The 20,158-nt window shown below is 37.5% G+C and overlaps 3 protein-coding genes across 3 annotated transcripts; all 3 read left to right on the forward strand.

Moving 5' to 3' along the window:
* The first annotated feature begins 5,617 nt into the window (after window positions 1–5,617).
* Window positions 5,618–7,444, forward strand: LOC306828602 (receptor-transporting protein 2-like). The gene is made up of 2 exons (XM_079351124.1): window positions 5,618–5,972; window positions 6,650–7,444. Exons 1-2 carry the CDS (start codon window positions 5,824–5,826, stop codon window positions 6,978–6,980), a joined length of 480 nt encoding a protein of 159 aa, XP_079207250.1. The 5' UTR covers window positions 5,618–5,823; the 3' UTR covers window positions 6,981–7,444.
* Window positions 7,445–9,708: 2,264 nt separating this feature from the next.
* Window positions 9,709–14,268, forward strand: LOC306828424 (5-hydroxytryptamine receptor 3A-like). The gene is made up of 10 exons (XM_079350898.1): window positions 9,709–9,834; window positions 9,953–10,007; window positions 10,209–10,372; window positions 10,731–10,775; window positions 10,974–11,080; window positions 11,593–11,762; window positions 12,003–12,166; window positions 12,561–12,771; window positions 13,176–13,361; window positions 13,699–14,268. The coding sequence occupies exons 1-10, from the start codon at window positions 9,808–9,810 to the stop codon at window positions 13,977–13,979; spliced, it is 1,410 nt and encodes a 469-aa protein (XP_079207024.1). The 5' UTR covers window positions 9,709–9,807; the 3' UTR covers window positions 13,980–14,268.
* A 1,121-nt stretch (window positions 14,269–15,389) lies between these two features.
* Window positions 15,390–18,347, forward strand: LOC306828567 (5-hydroxytryptamine receptor 3A-like; the record flags this gene model as incomplete). Its single annotated transcript, XM_079351088.1, has 7 exons — window positions 15,390–15,536; window positions 15,919–16,025; window positions 16,349–16,518; window positions 16,619–16,779; window positions 17,272–17,482; window positions 17,759–17,977; window positions 18,070–18,347. 7 exons carry the CDS (start codon window positions 15,390–15,392, stop codon window positions 18,345–18,347), a joined length of 1,293 nt encoding a protein of 430 aa, XP_079207214.1.
* Window positions 18,348–20,158: the final 1,811 nt, after the last annotated feature.

Below are 20,158 nucleotides of genomic sequence, written 5' to 3' on the forward strand. Positions count from 1 at the left end.
TTATGCCAGAGGTGTGAGTACAGTCGTTAAACAGTCAATGCAGGAGTGCATTAACATTCGCATTAAGCATTAGCATTAAGTGTCCAAAACAATAAGGTGAAACCAGGAGTGATTAGGGTGATTGCCATTTAAGTACCCAACTATTGAGGAGCAGATTAGCATTAAGTGTTGAAGACAATAGAGTGAAACTTGACCTAGATAGGGTGATCATGTCAACCATTACAGATGTAGCATAACAATACAGTAGGATGAAACCAGACATGATTAGGGTGATTATCTTAAAGTGACCTGTGCTCAGTAAGGTGACTGTCAATATGCATTAAAGTGTCCAACTGGAGGCTGACTCTGAGGTCAGCGGTGCAGATGAGGAGTGAGAAAAAAAGTGAAAAAGAGAGTCCAGGGTTCACCGTGTGCTTCTTCCCTGCCGTGACAGTGAAGTGTTGTACAGTCTTATGGCCAGGGGGACAAAAGTAGGTACACCAACGACCATTCCTAGAGACACTTGACAAAAGTAGAGTAGGTGTGTGTGAGTGCTGTGCTGAGTACATGTGTGTGTGTGCTGTTGATGTGTGTGTTTGTGTGCTGTGTGGTAAATCATGTGTGTGAAGGCCTGTGTAATTATTTTGTTTGAGTGTGATTGATAAATAGAATTTTAGTGTCATTAAATAGGCAATAATAGTGGAACATTTACTGAAGGAGAGGAGAAAATCTTTAAAAACTCTTCTAAAAGGTTTAAAATAGATGAACTATACATTTGCATAGTTAAGAGGAGGAGTTCCTTTTTAACTGCTAGAAGATTTGGGTTTTGGCTGTTGATTGGAAGGGTGGGGCTCTGGTCTGTGTGCTTGTTGACTGTGCTGAGTTGATCAGTGTCTTTAAAGGAGAGATTAGAGGGTGTTTTACAGGAGAGAAGATGGCCCCACCCTTTCTTTGCCCATTCAGTATCACCCAGTATTACTTTGTTTTTAGGTAGTTAAATGTGTTCAAGTTTTATAGTGTTTTTCTTGTTGTTATATAGACATATTATATAGCTAAATTTAAGCATTGATTAATTCAAGGAGCGCAGGAAATGAGGTAGCTGTCGTAGATCACTAGTACTTATTTGCATGCATCTATTATGCAAACAACCCATTCTGACTTTGTTTTTTACATTCTTAAAATAGAAAACCAAAAATTACTTAATTTTGGCCCCATAGCTGAGAAAATAATTTAAACTGTATAATATGTTCACCTTGCTGACATTTCAACTATTTCTAGACTGTTTACGAGTGATGTTTAAAGAATAAGACTGGAAATTTAACTGACATCAATGACAAACTGTACACAAAAATGAAGTCAACTTAGATGGTGCTACACTTGTTGGCATGTTCTTAATATAAGGTTGTACTAGGGGGGGCATAGCTTTAGTTCAAACAAGCAGTCCTAGTAGCAGGCCTAGCAGAATGAGTAAAAGCAGAACTAGTTGAAATGCCTGGTTTTAATAGTGTATCGCTCCCCAGATGGGAGATACACGTCTTACATCACTTACGCTCACATAAACAACAGCAAACAGCAGATGATAGAGTTAATAAGACTTAGAGCTGCACCTCCTAAAGATACAGCTTCAAGAGGGAGAGGCTACTTTATGATGCAACCAAATAAGCTCCGGTGTTTAATCTAGAGCAACCATATGTGCAGCAGCCCTATCACTCTTGTGGGAGGAGTACAGGGTACAACTTTAATCTGTACAGGCGTGGTTACAGGGGATATGGTGGACTTGGCTGGGTTGGGTTTGCTCCAGGTCCACAGAATCAAGGATGTTTTTATTGTGGGACACTCGACCACTGGGCCAGACACCGCCCAGGACAGTGGGCTGCTCCGGCCCTCCCTTACAGGGCCCTCTGAAGCAGCAAGCAGCATGGTTCTTATCAGTACCGGACTCCTAATGGACAAGGAGCCACCCAGGTGTAACAGCAGCCTGGTTAAATGTCAAGGGTCATCCAGAGTGCTTGAAGGGAGAGGGTTTGGCAGAGCCCCTCCTCACAATGACTGTTGAATTCATGCAGCTCTGTGGTTGACACAGGACTGTGACTCCACTCTCACTGGTGATGTTTCACAACCTTCAATCTTCATCGCAATGGGTTCCAGTAGTGGAGTTCATGGGTACACCAACGACCATTCATAGAGACACTTGACAAAAGGCGACATTCTTGCTTTTTACAACTTTTGGGAAACTTGGGTGCAGTCCATCCAGCCTTTAGTCCCTCCAAAAGACCTGTACCACATTACTTTAAACTACATTCGTACTCCCGACTTTGTGTATCATGATGCTTTTGGAGCATATGTTGTTAACTCTCACTGGTGTATTACCTCTCTCTGTATTCTTGTGGGCCTAGAGGGTGTTGTAGCTGCTGTTCATTTGACCTCTAACAGATAGAATGGTTTTAATTCTCAGATTACTTTACTCCATTCTTCTTAGATGTTTCTGAAAAAGGGGGTGTTGTTAATGCGGCCCTTTTTCAGAAAAAAAGGGGGATATAGACGGGTATTGATGCATAATAATATATGTAGTGGCTGTAGTAAAAGCTCTTGTAAAGACAATACATACTGTGACTTTCTTCATCCCTATCTAAAGCATTCACTGTGACAAATCTCAAACAAACAAAGTTGTAAATAGTTTTGTTCCATCCTCACACTATTTACACTGCAGAAGGCATAAACATAGCTGACTAAATGAACCTTTACTTCTCAGATCTGTGAAGAACAAGTCCAGAAATATGTAAAACTAAGGGCTAATTTGTCAAATGTATTTATTGCTCATTTAGAGGTGAGAACGTTTTTTACACATGTCTATTGTTTTAGACATCCAGAGAAACTTTACCACTTACCTCTGAGTAAACTGGAAAAGTAGAAGATTCCCTTCATCACAAAAAGTAAAACTAGATATAGCATTGAAAGCAGCAAAAGGTGACATAGATAGACACTTTAATGATCCTAAAGGAAGAATTTAAAGGTAATAGTGAAAGAAGGTGACAGAAAGTAAAAGTGGTTCAGATGAACCTGAACCTGATAACAGCGGATGTGAAGATGCAGTTAGAAGGATGTTTGTGAAAGTGCAGAAAGAAGGAATTAAGTAAGTGATGAGAAAGAGTTCAGGAAGTGATGACACAGATGAGCGTGAGAGAGTTTGAGACTTAGAGATTGAGAGGAGATTTAATGTCTATTTATATTTTGTTTTTGTAAATGGGGTACAAAAGAATATGTTTGCAGGATACATCTTTGTAAACATTTTCTTTCAATGAACAACAAAAAAAGAGAGACAGTAATAAGTAACTTTTACTTACAGTGGATTTTCAATGAGCTAGTTTTTACTTTCATTTAGACTGACTTTGAGTATTTTAGTAGAATATTAATAAAAAATAGTACCTTTATTTGTAAGAATACTTTAGTTCTTTTTATGCCTCTGACTGAGGGTCATTTGAGATTTAAATCGCCTGTAGAGATGGTGTGAAAGATTGATGGTAGCACACTAAGATCTGCTGGTCTGATTACTTCTCTCAAGATGTTTTTTGTGTTTTTAACTTTAAGCCACATGAAACTTCACTTTTTTTTTGGTGAGTATTTTCATTCATCATTCCTGTAATATATTCATATTCAGTGACAGTGGGTCTAAGGGGGACGCCCCTGGATCTCACCAGACTTGAATATGGATTTTATCATGGGGCTCTAATTGTACTAGTAGCTTCTCTTTCTATATGTATAATATGATAATAATAATAAATTAATACACATTTTTTGTTGAATGATTATTATTGACATGTTTAAGAATGGATCAGGACAGTTTTGTTTTGTTTTGTATTTTTTCTCTTTTTGTTCTCCTTTTCTCTTGTGCTATCTTTCTCTTAGGATTCAGAGGCAGGCACAGTGATCTTGCAAGTTCTCAATATCTTCACCTCTCCAACACCATTGAAATTCCTAGACTTCAATGGCAACATGTGTTTAACAGACATAAATGATTAATTCCTTTAATGCAGGTAGATTTCACCACTACCAGATCAGAGGACTGGACTACACAACCCCAGGATGTGAGTGGTAATAAAATGAAGCCCACCATTGTAAAATTCTCAGTTTGTAGATGAATAAAGGATTATCTTATCTTACCTTATTCAGTTTATCAGGGCTTATTGCCCTTGATTGCATGTTAATGCTCATGCCTTGTTATTCAGGAACTTAACATTGATGCTTATGAAGAAGACGCTTTTATATTGACCTCATGTTTAAAGAGGTCAAAAGGGGGAGTTGATAGAATATTAGGCCTTTTTCTGCTCATAATCAAAGTGCTTACTGCAATAAAGTTTCATCACCCGGTCCAAAGGAAAGGTTTGATATTTACAGTTTGAATGATGTTCGCTTACATTTATATTATACCAGTTATTTTATCATGTTATATTCCAGGTTTGTGAGTGTTAATAAAATTGTCATACTTTTCAGTAAGGTGTTTGTGTGAAGAGGGCTTGCAGAAGTGAGTGCACAGTCCAACATGTGTTTCATGTGGCCCTTTAAACTGAATCACTCACCAATTCAAACATAGGTTTAGTTTAAGGCCCTGAGCAGTTCATCACTCACTTTTATATAGGTTGAGTGAGCCTTGATTCTTAATTACCTAAATTGTCTTCTCCTTAAAAAGAATTGGTTACTAGACAAGATGTCAGGTTGTGATAAGAAACAGGTAGGAAGTGTCTTCCCCTACAGATGGTGAAAGGATTCAGGAGTAGATGCACCAATGAGAGAAGGGGAACCACTCATCCGAAGACGCATAATTTGGAAGTTGCCCCAATCGGAGGATGGGAACTGCACATTCTTGAATGCATAATTTGGTTAGATATTCTCTGTCTAATGTATAAAAGGGTTCAGGGAAAGATAGTCGGGGCTCAGACTTCGCGAACTGACCAGGTATCTGTCTGTCGTCAGGGACACGTAGTGTTGAACCCAGAGACTCTGTAACTTGTATTCTTGATTCATCGGGTTAATAAACTCTGTTAACCTGAAAGAGACGCCTCCAGTCATTCCTCTCATCCCATCAAAAGAATGCGCAGAGAGATTTGAGGTAATTATTTAGAGGAGTCAGATTTCTAATAACAACATTTAGGAAAAGGATTCAATAACAACATTTATCCTTCAGTATTCATAAACTGGAGAGAAGAACTCCATATTATTGATAGATGAGGACTGGTTTATACTTGTTAGATTTTTACATCAAGGCATTTATAATGTATTCAGTTTTGATCAAGGGCTGCCAAGTGTGTTCACCTGAAATCATGTGTTGCTCTAGAATTTTAAAGAAAATGCAAGACCAGTGCAAATTAAACTTTTTGAATGAATATCTCAAACATTCTGAACCTTATCCCTGTCTGTCTTTGCCAACAGATGCTTCTTGTCCTTTTATTTGACTGATCCTGTTCTTGTTTTGTTGTTTTTTTTTCCACTAATCAGTCTGTTTATTATTGGTATCTCTTTTAGATATATATATTTGTAGCTCTTTTGTGTTATTTGTTTTTCTTTATGCTTCGTTTTGTTTTTCTGCTCCAAATTGACTAAATAAACTTATTCAAGTCTGTTTGAATTGAAGCTTTCACATTCCATTCACAACACTGGGAAACGAAACTTATGATGAAAACCACAACCTATTCCGTATGTTAGGTTTCATTTTCCCCAAACTCTCCATCAGACCAATCATAAAGTACAAAGTGCCAGTCTCTCAGAGAGTCAGTCTTTCAGGTTGTTAGTGCGTGCAGATCAGCTGTCCGTGTATTTTAGTGCCGTCAGCACTACTGCAGCGTCAGGATGGCACATTCCGAGTGGACCCGGATCTTTCAAAACAAAGCAAAGATTCTTAAGGAAGAAGACTCCTGGCGTCTGGAGTTTGATGAGAGTCTTGCCCCGAAATACCCAAACAAGGGCTGGAAGATGACCGTCAGGAGCACCGCTGCAAGGTCAGTGTGCAGGCACATCGAATCTAATATACATTTGGCTATAGATTAGCACAGTGCAATTACCTGGTGTGAATGTAACAGTACGCCTACTAATGATTCTACTTACCAACATTTTTTTCATCCTTAGAAATGACTTGCCAGTAATTAGCTGTGTAATGTAATGTCTACATCAGTCATGCTCTCTTGTTAAATGTGTTAATTTTAATTTGTCTTTATTTGAGACGTAAAAGTTATGTTAAGATGAATCGTGTATATAGGATACATCTGTATTTCTTTCTTTTACTCCTGTTTATTTTATTTGTTATCGTTTATTTACTTTGTATTATTCTTTTGTTACTTTTTGTGTGTTGATAATTTGCTACTGTAACACTTCAAGTTCTCATTTTGGGATCAGTACCTATATCGTTAACGCCCTCTGCTGGAGCTGCTGAGCTCTTGCAGTCTTGAGCTGAGCTCCTCTAAAATACAATAAAATATTGTCACTTTTGTTGGTTGAAAAAAAAAAAAAAAAAGCTATTTATCCACGTTGTATTTTTTTGCAAACCCTGGCACATTTAATATCAAAAATGTTTGGGTCATAACCCGACCTAAACTTTTGTCTTGTTAAAAGTTTAAATTTCCGTTGTTCAACCTTTGGTTGTCATTTCTTTAACTTTGGTCCTCTGTAATTTTTTAAGGTTCAGATGCAGCAAGTGTCGGAGAAGCTGGACTTCCAACAAAGCTATGGTGGTCTTCCACATGCGCTTGTCTAACAGGCAGGGCATTGTCAAGGCCAAGCCCCTCCATCAGAAGTGTAAGACGTGTGACGACGGTCAAATGGAGGAGCCCAGCCTCAGTTCTGGAAACATCGCTGTTCTCATGGATAACCTGGTAGAGCAGATCCGAAAAAAATGCTATAATGAATATGTGGGCGGAAAAACCAGGCACTTCAGAAGCTTTGATGCCCAGAGTCCTCATGAGCCTGCTCACTGTGAGGCCTGTATGCAAGGCATCTGTCCAAGGAGCTGAGCTTGTGTTACTTTCGACTCTGATGTTTCTAAATGTAGGATCACTCTGTCTACCTTCTACGTTGAAGTTTTCTTTATTGTTCAAAAGCATTTATAAGCTGTTTCATGTTTCCTTTGTTCACAACAAACATTGCTCAAGACTTTTCTTACTGTACGTCTCTAACACTTGTTTGTGTAGTGGGTTCTTGATTAAAGAGACTGTGTAAACGTGTGCATCCTCAGAGTCGTCACATACTGCGCATGCTCCTACTACTATGGAGAGTGTTAAGGGTTAAGCACCTAGTGCTCTTATCATTACAACACTGTTTTGCTTTATCTATCACATTATTATCAAGTGTTCATGAAAGTTATTATTGTTAAGGTTTGGTTTGGTTTGGTTCAAAATGTTCTTGTTTGCTTGAATGCATTATAAAAAACCTTCTGACAAATAGAAATAAAAAATAACGCTTTCACAAGCAATACAAATATTGTGTTTATTTTTCGATTTGTTTTTGTTTAATATGTAAATACATGCTTTAGTGAATTATTTTTTAAATTTTGAGGAAGTAATTTTAGAAAATAAAGTACGAGGAACCAGAACATATACATCTGGCGTTATCTATATAAAAAAAAAATTAACTAATAAAGGATCGAAAACATCATAGAGCCCCTGAAGAAATTATTTTCTTTTGATCACAGAACTTGTAGAACTCCATGACTGTTGTTTGCATAGATGACTTACTGTATCTTTAAACTTAATTGTCTCTTTAAGAGGATATGATGACAAAGTGTGTTAAATGCTACACTGAGGGCCTGATTTTTTAAAGGTTTGAGTGTCTGTGTAGTTTCAAATTAGGAGAGACCCGTACTCAGGCCTGGGCCAGAAGTAGCCTAAGCTGAAGCTCCAATAAAACACAACACTTTGTTTCTCTAAGTCTGAGTTGTCATTCAGGTAGAATCAGAATCTTCCCAGTTTGCAGAGTGTTCCTCAAAGTTAGGACCAGAAGACAGCAATGTATGTGATTGAATAGCTTTGTTTATCTATTACAGAGTCAAATAGCCACGAGTTACTCAGCTGCAGAACTAACCAAATTATCAAAATCATCCCTGTTAGGTTGGTGTGATTTTTATTGGTGGTCGAAGGTTTCACTCCTTTAGACCCTCCCAGGGACAGTTGTTTTTCTCATAGCGACTGTCTATGATTTAGGGCCTCAATATTTTTCCTTTGAACCCAACCTAGTCCAGCATCGAATTTGTGTGTGTTTTAAGAACAAGGTTTTTTCAGTCTTTTTGGCAGGTTCATTGTCCTACTGTAATTGAGTCCGTTGTCTCATGTAGGCTATTCGTTGTTCATCCTTTCAGAGCTGGGACTCTGATTTTTCTCCCAGGGCTCTCAGCTTTTGACATGCACATAGGTGCAGATTACATTGCTTAGCCTTAGTGAATCATTTTAACTCTCAATAATGTGCTGTACACACTGTTTGCAATCTGTACTTAATGTGAAGTTTTTTAAGATATAGTTTACTGTCTAACATACGTTTTCTTACGTATTTGATTTGATATAATTTGTTTATTTATTACGAACATGTACAAGTAAGACAAAGGTGAACATAAAAAAAACCCTGACAGTATTGATTATAATATAGATACCCATGTCAACAGGTCACATGTCTACAGGAAAATACACTACAAAACATATGCAAACTTTAAACCACACGCAAAAGCCTTACTTAAGTAGTGCCGCCTCCACAAGGTCTCCACCTGTTATCATTCACGCAAATGTTCTAGTAGATCAATCGCACACCAACCAAACGTGCAAGTGAACATGCAATTTAGTACTCTTTTCTTGGGATCTTAGTAAATCATGTCTTGAGATTTGTCAAGTTAAGAGGAACATCCACTGTCAGAAAACAGAAGAAGATCATTTTTAACTTTGACCAGAGCACCCAATCCTCAAATAAACTGTGGTTATGAAGATAACAACAGACTATGTGGTAGCTTGTCCAAAACGTAATATTTATCATATGTATGAGGTGCTAAAGGAAAGGCTTCCTAAAGTATTTTAGTTGGAATCACGTCTAAAATTGTTGTAATTCCTCAGTTAATGTGTAATGTTAATTCACTGTTGCTGAGGAATTACAGAAATTCCATGACAATAGTTGAATATAGTGAAAGAAAGTCAATCGCTGTAAAACGCAGGAAAATTAATAAATTACAGCAAGTTGAGCCAATGTGACCCTGCCAGCTGTTTTGAACGAAGAGACCCCTAGATTTAAGCAATAGTGTGTTTACAGTACTCCAAACATCCCAGAAGAATGATCCAGGATATACAAAACAAAAATGTCTTTACACAAACAACCCAGCACCTTTTTTTAATTTGATTTGCATAGGACCAGCATGTGTGACACTTGTTGCAGAAGTGGTGAGTCTTTGCTATCTGCAAGTCACACACTGTGGTGCAAAACATAAACAGTGGTTTTCTTTGTTTTGTATGAAACCACTCACAGGGAGAGGAGCCAGCTTGAAAAGTTTTTTTTTGTTTCCCACATTATTTGCCAGGGGTTTGTCCACGTCACACTTGGTTTGCAGTAGCACTATGTATATCTTGGCCACTGAGGGTGAATTTAGTCTCGCAAGATATAGTTTGTCAGGTAAGTGGCTTGGATGCCTTTGCTGTCTTGAAATAGGGATGAGCTCAGAGGTCTATTCAGATTTTTGTTTTTCTATACAATTGACTTGTCAGTGTTGTCATGCAGGAGTGTCATTGTTATTCCGTGTTCTCTACAGACAGTCAACATTAAACATACTGCTTTCCCCTAAAAACAGATGAACATTTAACTCCAAACATCATGACATCCAAGGACATTTCAGTGAAGGTAAAGATTATTTTCCTCGATACTTTTTCAGTATTTCATGAGGATATTTTTTAGGAGTCCTTTTTTGTAACTGATGTCTTCATCTTCTAATATTTTTTTTTTGTTGTTTTCATTTTAGTGGCTCCCTCCACATGTTGGGCCCACATTGGTTGTGATTTTTATTCTAATACCGGGTAAGATTATATCAAAGCAAAATGTTGAGTATTGAGCCTATATGTATATGTATATATGTTTTGTTGCTTTTATGGTTGAAGAAAATCACAAAATGAACACAGCAAAAACGTTCATCTTAATGCAGGCTACTTATAGTTTGGCTTACTCTATGTTAGTTCATTTTGTTGGCTTAAAAACATTCAAAAGTATACTCTTTTCAGCTTTAAACAGTGCCATCGATGTGAACTGCTCCGAGGCAAACCAACCCGCCCTGCTGAAGGCTCTGAACCCAGTGTTTAACCTGAGCGCCATACGCCCTGTGATGAACCTGACCACCACCTCCACCATCTCAACCTACTTTACCATGTATGGAATACTGGGTGTGGTAAGTTCAGCTCTGAGTAAATAAAAATAATGATAATGGTAATTGTGCTGTACGCTGTTGATTTTCTATTTAATATGTTATAAAGATTCATTTTCCTGAGCATGTGTTAAAACTTACAAATGTACAGTACTGGGTACTTTGGGTACCAAGTATAGTTTGCACCAGTTTGACCTTTTTAATCGTAAAATTAAATATTCAAAACGTCATATTCAGCACAAAACTAACATACAATTTCATACTGTCTTCAACCACTTGTCACTGAATTAAATCTCTCATTTTCTGCACGGAAACTTCTGACAAGATTTGTTTTGTCATAAATAAACGCCTCAACTGTGAAGTTGTTATTCTTGTCTTCTAGGATGAAAAGGCTCAACTCTTAGAAACATACATCTGGCTACATTATGTAAGTAAATCAACATCTTACCAAAAACCTCAGTCATTTATTTTAGCATCTGTTTGCTATACTTACCATTGCACTATTGTCTAACCCTGTTAGACTATAATGTGTATACCCATAGTCCTGAAAACTATAGTTTGATGTTTACATAACCCTCAAAGATTGTTACATATACATGCCAGTTTTGACACAAGTTTTTTTTAGTGGTGGCAGAATGAGTTTGTCAAGTGGGATCCAGTCCAATGTGGCTCCACAAAGATTTCTCTTCCAAGATCCAAGTTTTGGGTGCCAGATATTGTCATCAATGAATTGTGAGTTTCAGTGACTCTGATATACAACACCATCCTTTAATTATAAAGAAGAGACGCTTTAACAGCTGTGAACAGTTAGACCTATTTTAATGTAAATGTCTCCAAGCATGACAGGGTGGCTCTTATATTTGTAGGTGTCTGCATACTGTCACTATACTTTTTGTAAAATAGTAGAGCTCTATAACACTTTTGGCTTAGCAACAATTGTTAGAAGCATCAATCTACTGTTTACATTGACTTTCGTTTATCTAAAGTGAGATTCTTAGGAGATGACACACATAAATAGAATCTATGTGATTAATGCAGATTCCTGGCTTGTTACCATTGCTTTAAATGTTTACATTTATTGACTATCAATAAATTGACTATTTATTGACTAAAACTATCAGTTCTCGCTGATAAAAAAAAAGGAATTATCTGTTTCTAGCTTGCAGATGTGGATAACTTTTAGTTGCATGGTCTCATTTTTCACTTATTAACTCAAACCTCCACTGCTTATCTGACTCGTGCAGCATGAATGAAAACACAGCCCCCTTTGTCCCGTACTTGTATCTGTACTACAATGGAAAGGTGCACGATGCTCTACCGGTCAAAATTGTCAGCTCCTGCAACCTCGATATCTACACCTTCCCATTCGACGTACAGAACTGCACCATGACTTTTAACTCCTACCTGCACTATGGTAAGACACTGAGGCAAATGTTTCATTTACCATCTAATTTTACATGTGTGTGAAAGTTGGTTAGGTGATTGACAAACATGAATCATACAGTAGTTGAAGGAAAGTAATTGATATAAAATCTTGATCATTTTAAATTTTTTTAAAGGTCTATTTAATGTATGAATCTCTGCTCTGGAATGCGGGCATGTAATGTTTTTGGCCTTGACCTTGCATGATAATATGTTTCTCTGTTCTCTGCAGCCATGGACATCCAGATTTCCCTTGGCAGGTCAGCAGAAAACATTACATCGAACTCCAAGAAGGTGATGACCACCATGGGGGAATGGGAGCTGTTGGAAATCACCTCCCACGAACGCAAATCAGAAGGAAATCGGACCGACTACACCGATGAGCTTACATTCAATGTAGGTTGATTCTGATTAGTCTAAACTACATTTCAGGCTTCAATATGTAAGAGTTTATTTCGGTTAGTATTCGGATCGTATTGTGTCTAAAATTTTTCCTTACAATTCCACATCATTGGTGACTTTTAGACCTGTTATATTTCTGAAATGTCTTGCTAATTTTAACATTTTAGATATAACTGTGTGACATTAGATTTATTTTAATTACATAAACTTTGCAAAAACAGAAGGCTAATCAGTGAAATTATGCTTCTCATGTATTCCAGTAGTTTTGATGTACTTTTAGCTAATCTTAACCATAAAGGTTAACTCACATAGTAATTAAAGCTATCTCAAATATGAAATGAACTTGCAGGTGCCTGACAACGTTTTGTCTCTTTCTCTCTTTTTGCAGGTCAGAGTGAGGCGCCGGGCCACCTTGTACGTGGTGAACCTGCTGATCCCCAGCTGCTTCCTAATCACAGTCGACCTCTTCAGCTTCTTGCTGCCTCCTCAGGCTGTAGACCGATCTGCCTTTAAGATGACTCTGATCCTGGGCTACACTGTCTTCCTGCTTATCATGAACGACTTGCTGCCCATCACTGGAAACACCATACCTCTCATAAGTCAGTGTCAAAGGATGTATTTTCTTTAACAATCTGTTTTTAGAAGGGGAATTTTCTGTATCCTAAATAACTTTTAGATTTACAGTCAAACTTGTTCAAACCTTTTTTTCACTTTTCCCAGACTTTAAGAACGATGTTAAAGGTTGCTGCTATCTAGATTTCTATGCCATGATCTTTTAATAAAGGAAGTGAGGAAGTGTACGAACTGTGTTTCCATCAAAGTGTTATTTACAGTCAAGAATGTCTACAGTGACCGATTTGAGGTACTTTAACGGCTAATAGGGACAATTATAACAATTTATGTTATCCTGGACAGCATTCTTTGTAACACTTGTTAAATATAACAGTTTTACAGTGTAAAACTTAATGATTACCACCCCCCCACCCCCCCTTCTCTCTGCCAGATGTGTTCTTCTCAATCTGCCTTGCTCTGATGGTGACCAGTTTATTGGAGACCATCCTCATCACCAATCTGCTGAATAGCTCTGCTGATTTCTCTCCCCTTCCACGCTGGATCCGTGTGATTGTTCTACAGTTTCTGGGCACCATTGTTTGCCTGCCTCAAAGGAATAAAAAACCAAAAGCATTCGGTATGAAGATTATAGGCAGTTTCTTCAAGCTCTTATTTCACAGGTTGCATGTTAAAGTGAAACAGGTAAACTATAAAAGTAATAGTGTGTTTATGAGTTGTGTCAGTGGAGCAATATTAATTCTTTAAAGATAATTCTCTATTATTGCTTTTTATGTTTAACTACCATTTGCTGAGAGTTAATACTCCAGGTTCTGCTGTTGTAATAACTAGTAGCACAGCTGTTTTTTTCTTTAGAATTAGCCTCATAGCCCCGCTCACATCCATCTCATACCACTTGTAAGAGTACACAGCATTGTCTGGATTGATTTTTCCTGTACTTCTGTTTTTGAAACTAGAAATGCCTGTCGTGGCAAAGGAGAAAGTGAATGAGGGGCCTTTTGAGGTAGCCAGTTCTGGTGCCGAGGGCAGGGCCGTTCAGGAGCTGAGGAGCTTGGGCAAAGACCTCCAGGCCATCCGTCTCCAGGTTGAGAAGCAGACGGGCCAAAGTGAGAGCTCTGAAGAGTGGATCCAGGTGGGTTTCATCATTGACCGCCTGCTGTTTGGCCTCTACATCCTCTTCATATCAATCAGCTTCCTTACCATCATCATTATCTGGGCGAACTCTTACAGTACATAATTGTTGTCTATAAGGGCTCTTTAATGTAGCTAGTGGCTCAGATGTTTGTGGAACTTTAAATATTACATTCTCATTTGTAATGTATGTCTGTAATTTGTTTTGAAGCCTGAGTATTTATACATATACTAAAGTTACAATATTATTGTTAGTAATAGCAAATGGTTATAGTCAGACCTTAAATTAGCTCTTCTTCATTAACTAGATGTAGCTTAAAGCTTTTGTGTAATCTTGTACCATTTAAAATTGAGAAAACGATTGTAAACAAAATAAAATCAATTGAAAAATGTCATTCGGCTTTTATTGACGTTTATTTCACATTATTCATAAATATGGCAATAAGCCAATACAGACAGTTAAGCTGCACTGAGTGTATAACAGGCAAGACAATAAAAGCTGGACCCGGTAAATAAGAAACACAGATAATTTATTGATCCTGAGGGAAATTCAAAACACACATGACATGAAACATTTGTTACATATAAAAACAGCTGCTGTCGCCGCTCCCATATGGATATTAACTTGTTTTAAATTTAAAGAGGAACCCGTACAGAGATCAAACCTGTAAAATTAAAAATTAGACGTGTAACCTTCCCAAAAAATTTGAGCTTAAGGAAATCATAATTTCACAAACCTGCCAACTTAATTTTTCTTAAACAAACATATAGCAAATATTAAAAGATACTTAACAGATGTGTTATCATCTAACCTATAGCTGAAACTTATCTTAAAAAATGTTAAATGCTACATTTTCAATTATATTTTTGGCCTGATGCCGTTAGCTAAAACTTCTTCAAAATTGAACCATGGACTGTTCTTTAGATTTAAGATACTTTAAGGATTCTAGGTTCATATTGCACAAAATTCAAAACTTTGAAAAAAAAACTTAGCACTGACTTCGACCACCAGCACACCATCAGACTAACAACCGCTTTTGACCCAATGTTGATGTTTTTAGTGCTGCCCGCTGAAAGTCAAGCCTTCTAAGGTTCTATTCGTCTTCATCTCTCTACTATTGTATGGTAAGTAAAGCTCCTATGAAAAGTATTATATATGTTTACTTAGTTGCCAAGAGCTGATATCCCACAACTTTTTTCATAAATCAGTTAAGTGTGCAACCATTTCCAGTATCCTTGAAGTCAAAGGATTTTAAAATTAACTGGCGATATTTGAATGATTGGGCAAACTAAGACCAGTGTGACCATCAAAAACAAGAAACATTTTAGATACTTAATACATAATTATTGGTAGACTTAATCTCAAGCCCTCTAAAAAAGACACCTTTTTTATACAGAGTGACGCTTCAGAAAACAGTGTTTAGGACCTACAGTATGTTCACTGAATTGTGAGGCCAATTCCAGCTATGATAATGACTTTATTTTTCTTTCCATTGCAGCGCCGTGCTGCCCTGCCATGCTAAACTGTACCCGACCTGACTCACCCTCCCTGCTGGAGGCTCTTGGGCCTGTGTTCAAGCTGAATACCATTAGACCTGTAATGGACCTATCGACCCCAACTAACGTCACCATTAGCTTTATCCTGGTCGGCATTTTGGGGGTGGTAAGGGGCACTACGTTAACATAAAACAATTAACTGAGGTCATGTTGGACATCTTTCACTTGTATAACATGCAAACTACTTCTCGAAATATATTTGTGTGATTATGTCCCTCAAGAAGAACACTTCACTGGGTGTAACAGGTTCATTTTTTGCATTTAGGAAGGTAATAAAAATACCTCCCAAACGAGAAAACAGCAATTAAAAGAAAGCGTACAACCACTGTCTGTTCTCTTTTAGGATGAAAAGGCACAAGTCCTGACGACGTATATCTGGCAATCTTTGGTAAGAACTTAACTTACAAATAACCACTGAGTGCAAGGGAAAATTAGATTGCATTTTGTTTGTTCCACTATGTGTTGTATCTGTCTGATTCATGATGCAGGCGTGGAGAAATGAGTTTGTCAGCTGGGACCCAGAACAGTGCGGTTCTTCGAGGGTTACAGTTCCAAGGAAACTGCTTTGGGTACCGGATGTGGTTATCAATGAGTTGTAAGTAATAAGCTCTGAAAAGGCATCTTTAGCTGTCATGCAAGCTTTAACTTTCATTGATCTCAACACATAGACACATATTCCCTGACAGGTTTACAGAATTATCGACAGACTTTACATTACGTATGTGAAGGTTCTCAGATATCCTGGTTATGGTAATTAACAGCTCGATCCCGCTGACAGCAGGACCCTGTTGAATTAATTCAAGACGTTCATCTCTTATCCAAAAGGCTCTTTTCACTGTGTTTAGTTAATAATCTTACAGGGATTCACACACTACTCTGATTTTTCTAATACTACATTTTGTTTTATGTTTCCTGTAGTATGGAAAAGAACTCGGCTCCATTTGTCCCATACAGCTACCTGTTTTCTAATGGCCTTGTGATCGATAAAAAACCTGTCAGAGTCGTCAGCTCCTGCAGACTGGACATCTACACATTTCCATTTGACATCCAGAACTGTACTTTAAGCTTCAACTCCTACTTACACACTAGTAAGAAGTAAAACACAAGAGTCTTTTTTATATCAATTCTATACATTTAATTGAAATTTTAAATGGAACTAGACAGATTGACTTGATATATTCTTTTCAGTTTCTGCTGTGTTCGTCAACCACTCGTCTATAGAGAAAATAGTAGAACTCTCAAAACATGTCATGAAGTCTAAGGGGGAATGGCAACTGATCGGAATCACAGTAAAGACGTTCATATTTCCAGCTACAGGAGGAGAGGATTACCAAGAGGTTCGCTTCTATGTAAGAAAAAAAATCACCTCACACTTTCCCCTTTCAAAGTGCCATGTTTTACTGTTTTTTTGTTTTTGTGTTTAGTGGTGGATTGACAAGTCAGGGAAAGTGATGAAAAAACTAAAGTTTAGAATTTCAGGGTCAAAGTTAAATTACAGTTGAAATGTGATTATTCAGAGGGCTTTTATGGCCTAGACCGTAGCAAACAGTCATCAAAACATTTTTGTACCTTGACATTTTGACCCAAAAGTGTTGCAGGATGTTAATTGTCAACTACTGTATGGTGTCTGCAGTACTGATATACAATTTGTTCTTAATTTGATATGTGTTGTCTTTTACTTGGCAATATAGAAAGGAGAAAAACAATTAGCTTAACAGTAAAGTTATGTCATATTACATCAATTCTAACGTTGCAATTACAGCGCAGAAAATTGTCAAATTACACTGTATCACAAGCAGCAGAGAAACAAAAAGTGACGTTTACTATTTCAACTGTTTCAGGTCTCAGTGAGGCGCCAGGCCACCATGTATGTGGTGAACTTGTTGATCCCTAGCTGCTTCCTCATCACAGTCGACCTCTTTAGCTTCCTGCTGCCTCCTAAGAGTGTTGACCGGTCCTTATTCAAGATGACCCTGATCTTGGGCTACACAGTCTTCCTGTTCAGCATGAACGACCTGCTGCCCATCACTGGAGACACCATACCACTCATAAGTCAGTTAAAATAATTTTTGGTACACTAGAAATTGTGATTTTGCATAAATACTCTTGGGCTATGTGCTCAATAAATGATCCTCTTCTATTAACGTTCATACCATAATTGTACACGTAATTTCCTTACTTATTGTGTAAACTTTTAGCATATTACAGTTCTTTGTTTTTTATGGTTTACACTGTTAAATTCAGAAATCCTTTTTTTTTGTCTCTTACGCAGTCATGGAAAAGAGAATTTCAAAAAATATGTATTATTTATAAATAATATTGTCCTAGATGTGTTCCTGTCCTTGTGCCTGACTATGATGATGGCTAGTTTACTGGAGACCATCCTCATCACCAACTTGCTGTGCGGCTCCGCTCACTACTGTCCTGTTCCCCACTTTGTCCGGGTGTTTGTTCTTCAAATCCTGGGCCGCCTGGTGCTGCTTCCTCCGAAACCCAAAACTCGAGACTCTCAAGAGGATAGTGTTATCCCAAATCCTGCCGCAGAAGGTAGGATGTCAGAACTCAGATGTGGTTTTACAAGTAACATTATTCATGCAGACATGTCCATTGACCTCCATCTCTCAACTCCTCTGCCACAGAAATAATAGAGGTGGTAGAGGGGAGGGAGGCTCCAGAGCAGAATGAAACCCTGGAAGAGGACAAGGCCGTGCAGGAGCTGAAGTGTCTGAGAAGGAAGCTCCAGGACCTCAGCCTTCAGCTGAAGCAGCAGCTGGATGGAAAACAGGAGTCAGGAGAGGAGTGGATCCAGGTGGGTTTTATTATAGACCGTCTGCTGTTTGGTCTCTACATCCTCTTCATATTAGTCAGCTTCATTACCATGACTGTTATCTGGCTGCAGTCATACAACACATCCTAAGTTAGTTTGAAGTTGATTTTATTGTCCTAATTTCCTCAATTTTATGTTTTTAGTTGACAATTTGTTCATAAAACTCTGCTGCTTTTTCTATCTCTTGTGTGTTTTTCATATTTATGTCTAATAACTGCTGATCTGACTGTAGAAAAAAATACTGGGAAGAATTGTCATTCATCAACACTATATTTCAAGCACCTTACATTCAAGTTTTCCATCAATAATTTTATTTGTCCTGATTATATTGTATTGCATTTGGTTGAAATGTGTGAGATTTATATGAACAAAATGGTGTATTATGTGTTATTTAAATCATCAAAGATATGTATGCTACATGCTGAAACATAGGTTTTTTGTTACTTCTGATGCTTTGTTTTTTTTATCTGCACTGTTCTGCACTTTGGATCAACTATGTTGTGTGTAATGTGCTATATTAATAAAAATGAGTTAAAGTTGAGTATTAAAAATAGTTGATGTCTCTACCAAAAATAACTTTTTGGATTAGTTAACAGTCATTAACAGTCATCTAAAACATCTTGTCTGTTATTTTGAAGCACACAGAAAATTAAATGGTCTTCTTTAATCCTTCCCCATGCTAACTAACAAATATATGTTTCAACAAGCATTTGGCCCACAGGTATTATACACTCGAGGTTAAAGGGATACTTCACCCATTTGCATTATGTTTTGTGTCATAAGAAACCATGCAGTATTTTGTTGCATCCTGCCTTCATTTTCCCCAGAGACAAAAAGCTCTTATTTCTTATCTGAAAAGGAGCCTCCAATGACGCATAAACTGCCATTTTGCATCATTGGAGGCCGTTTTGGTTAGCAGGCGTAGAACTGCATCGCCAGCTCCTCATATCTTCGACCAATGAAGCTACAGACTTTACAGATCAGTAGGCGGATTACTCTTAGAATTGAAATTTAACGTCCACCATATTGCTTGAAAGCTATGCTAACAGGCTCTATGGAGAAAGCTGATAAGAACCTAGAAGGGCAAAAAAAAGAATGTTTCAACTTCAAACTGATAGACTACAGATAAAGGGGCTTTGAAGGCTTTATTTAACACGGACACAGGTCTCTCAGAAAGATAGATAGATAGATAAAAAAAATAAAGCTTGTTGTTTTGTTTCTGCAAATACTCGTGATATCTTTCTGATATCGTGGTGCAATACCATCACACTATAGCCTATATTAACATAACATGTATAGTTTACCTCAACAGTGTCTCTGTCTCTCTGGATAACTTTGCTTGCACATTTTGTTTTGTAATGTAGCATCATAGACTGTAAATATTACGCGCACCACAAACCCACAAGTTGTCATTAATATTACAGTATAAAAAAACACTCTCCTTTGTCAGCCAAATGAAATTGATGAGTTAAATTATTCGCACTTTCTTTATGTCGTGTGCTTAAATAATTGCCACAAAATCAATGACACATTTATATTGAATACATTTTTTCTGATATATTAAGTTAAATGTACATGACTACAGAATCATTTATTAGTGTACCAGGTCATATTGCTGTTGGTTATGTTTAATGTGATGTTTGCATGCAGCGCGAATACAGTATAGGATTATTTAAATATGAGTAATGCCTGATAATAATTGTGCCCCCCCCCCATGCATTTCATATGCCCCCCTCAAGACTAAGGTCTGGTGACGGGTCTGGCTGCAAGGCATTCAGTGTTTGTTAACTGTAAAAGTCAGAAATGAAATTTCCTAGAAACAAATATCCTTGCTCAACTAGTTTTTCTGAAAAAAATGTGTGCAAACAATTCACAAAGATGAGGATACTGTATATTGGTTT

This window comes from Symphodus melops (genome assembly GCF_947650265.1).
Source record: "Symphodus melops genome assembly, chromosome: 8".
NCBI classification, from domain to species: Eukaryota; Metazoa; Chordata; class Actinopteri; order Labriformes; family Labridae; genus Symphodus; species Symphodus melops.

Excerpts from the sequence above, each read along its gene's own strand:
- LOC306828602 (XM_079351124.1), top strand. The coding sequence starts at position 5,824 with ATGGCACATTCCGAGTGGACCCGGATCTTTCAAAACAAAGCAAAGATT. Across the intron at positions 5,973-6,649 it reads GTCAGGAGCACCGCTGCAAG|GTTCAGATGCAGCAAGTGTC; the intron begins GTCAGTGTGCAG and ends TAATTTTTTAAG.
- LOC306828424 (XM_079350898.1), top strand. The coding sequence starts at position 9,808 with ATGACATCCAAGGACATTTCAGTGAAG. Across the intron at positions 9,835-9,952 it reads CCAAGGACATTTCAGTGAAG|TGGCTCCCTCCACATGTTGG; the intron begins GTAAAGATTATT and ends TTTTCATTTTAG. Across the intron at positions 11,763-12,002 it reads TAACTCCTACCTGCACTATG|CCATGGACATCCAGATTTCC; the intron begins GTAAGACACTGA and ends TGTTCTCTGCAG.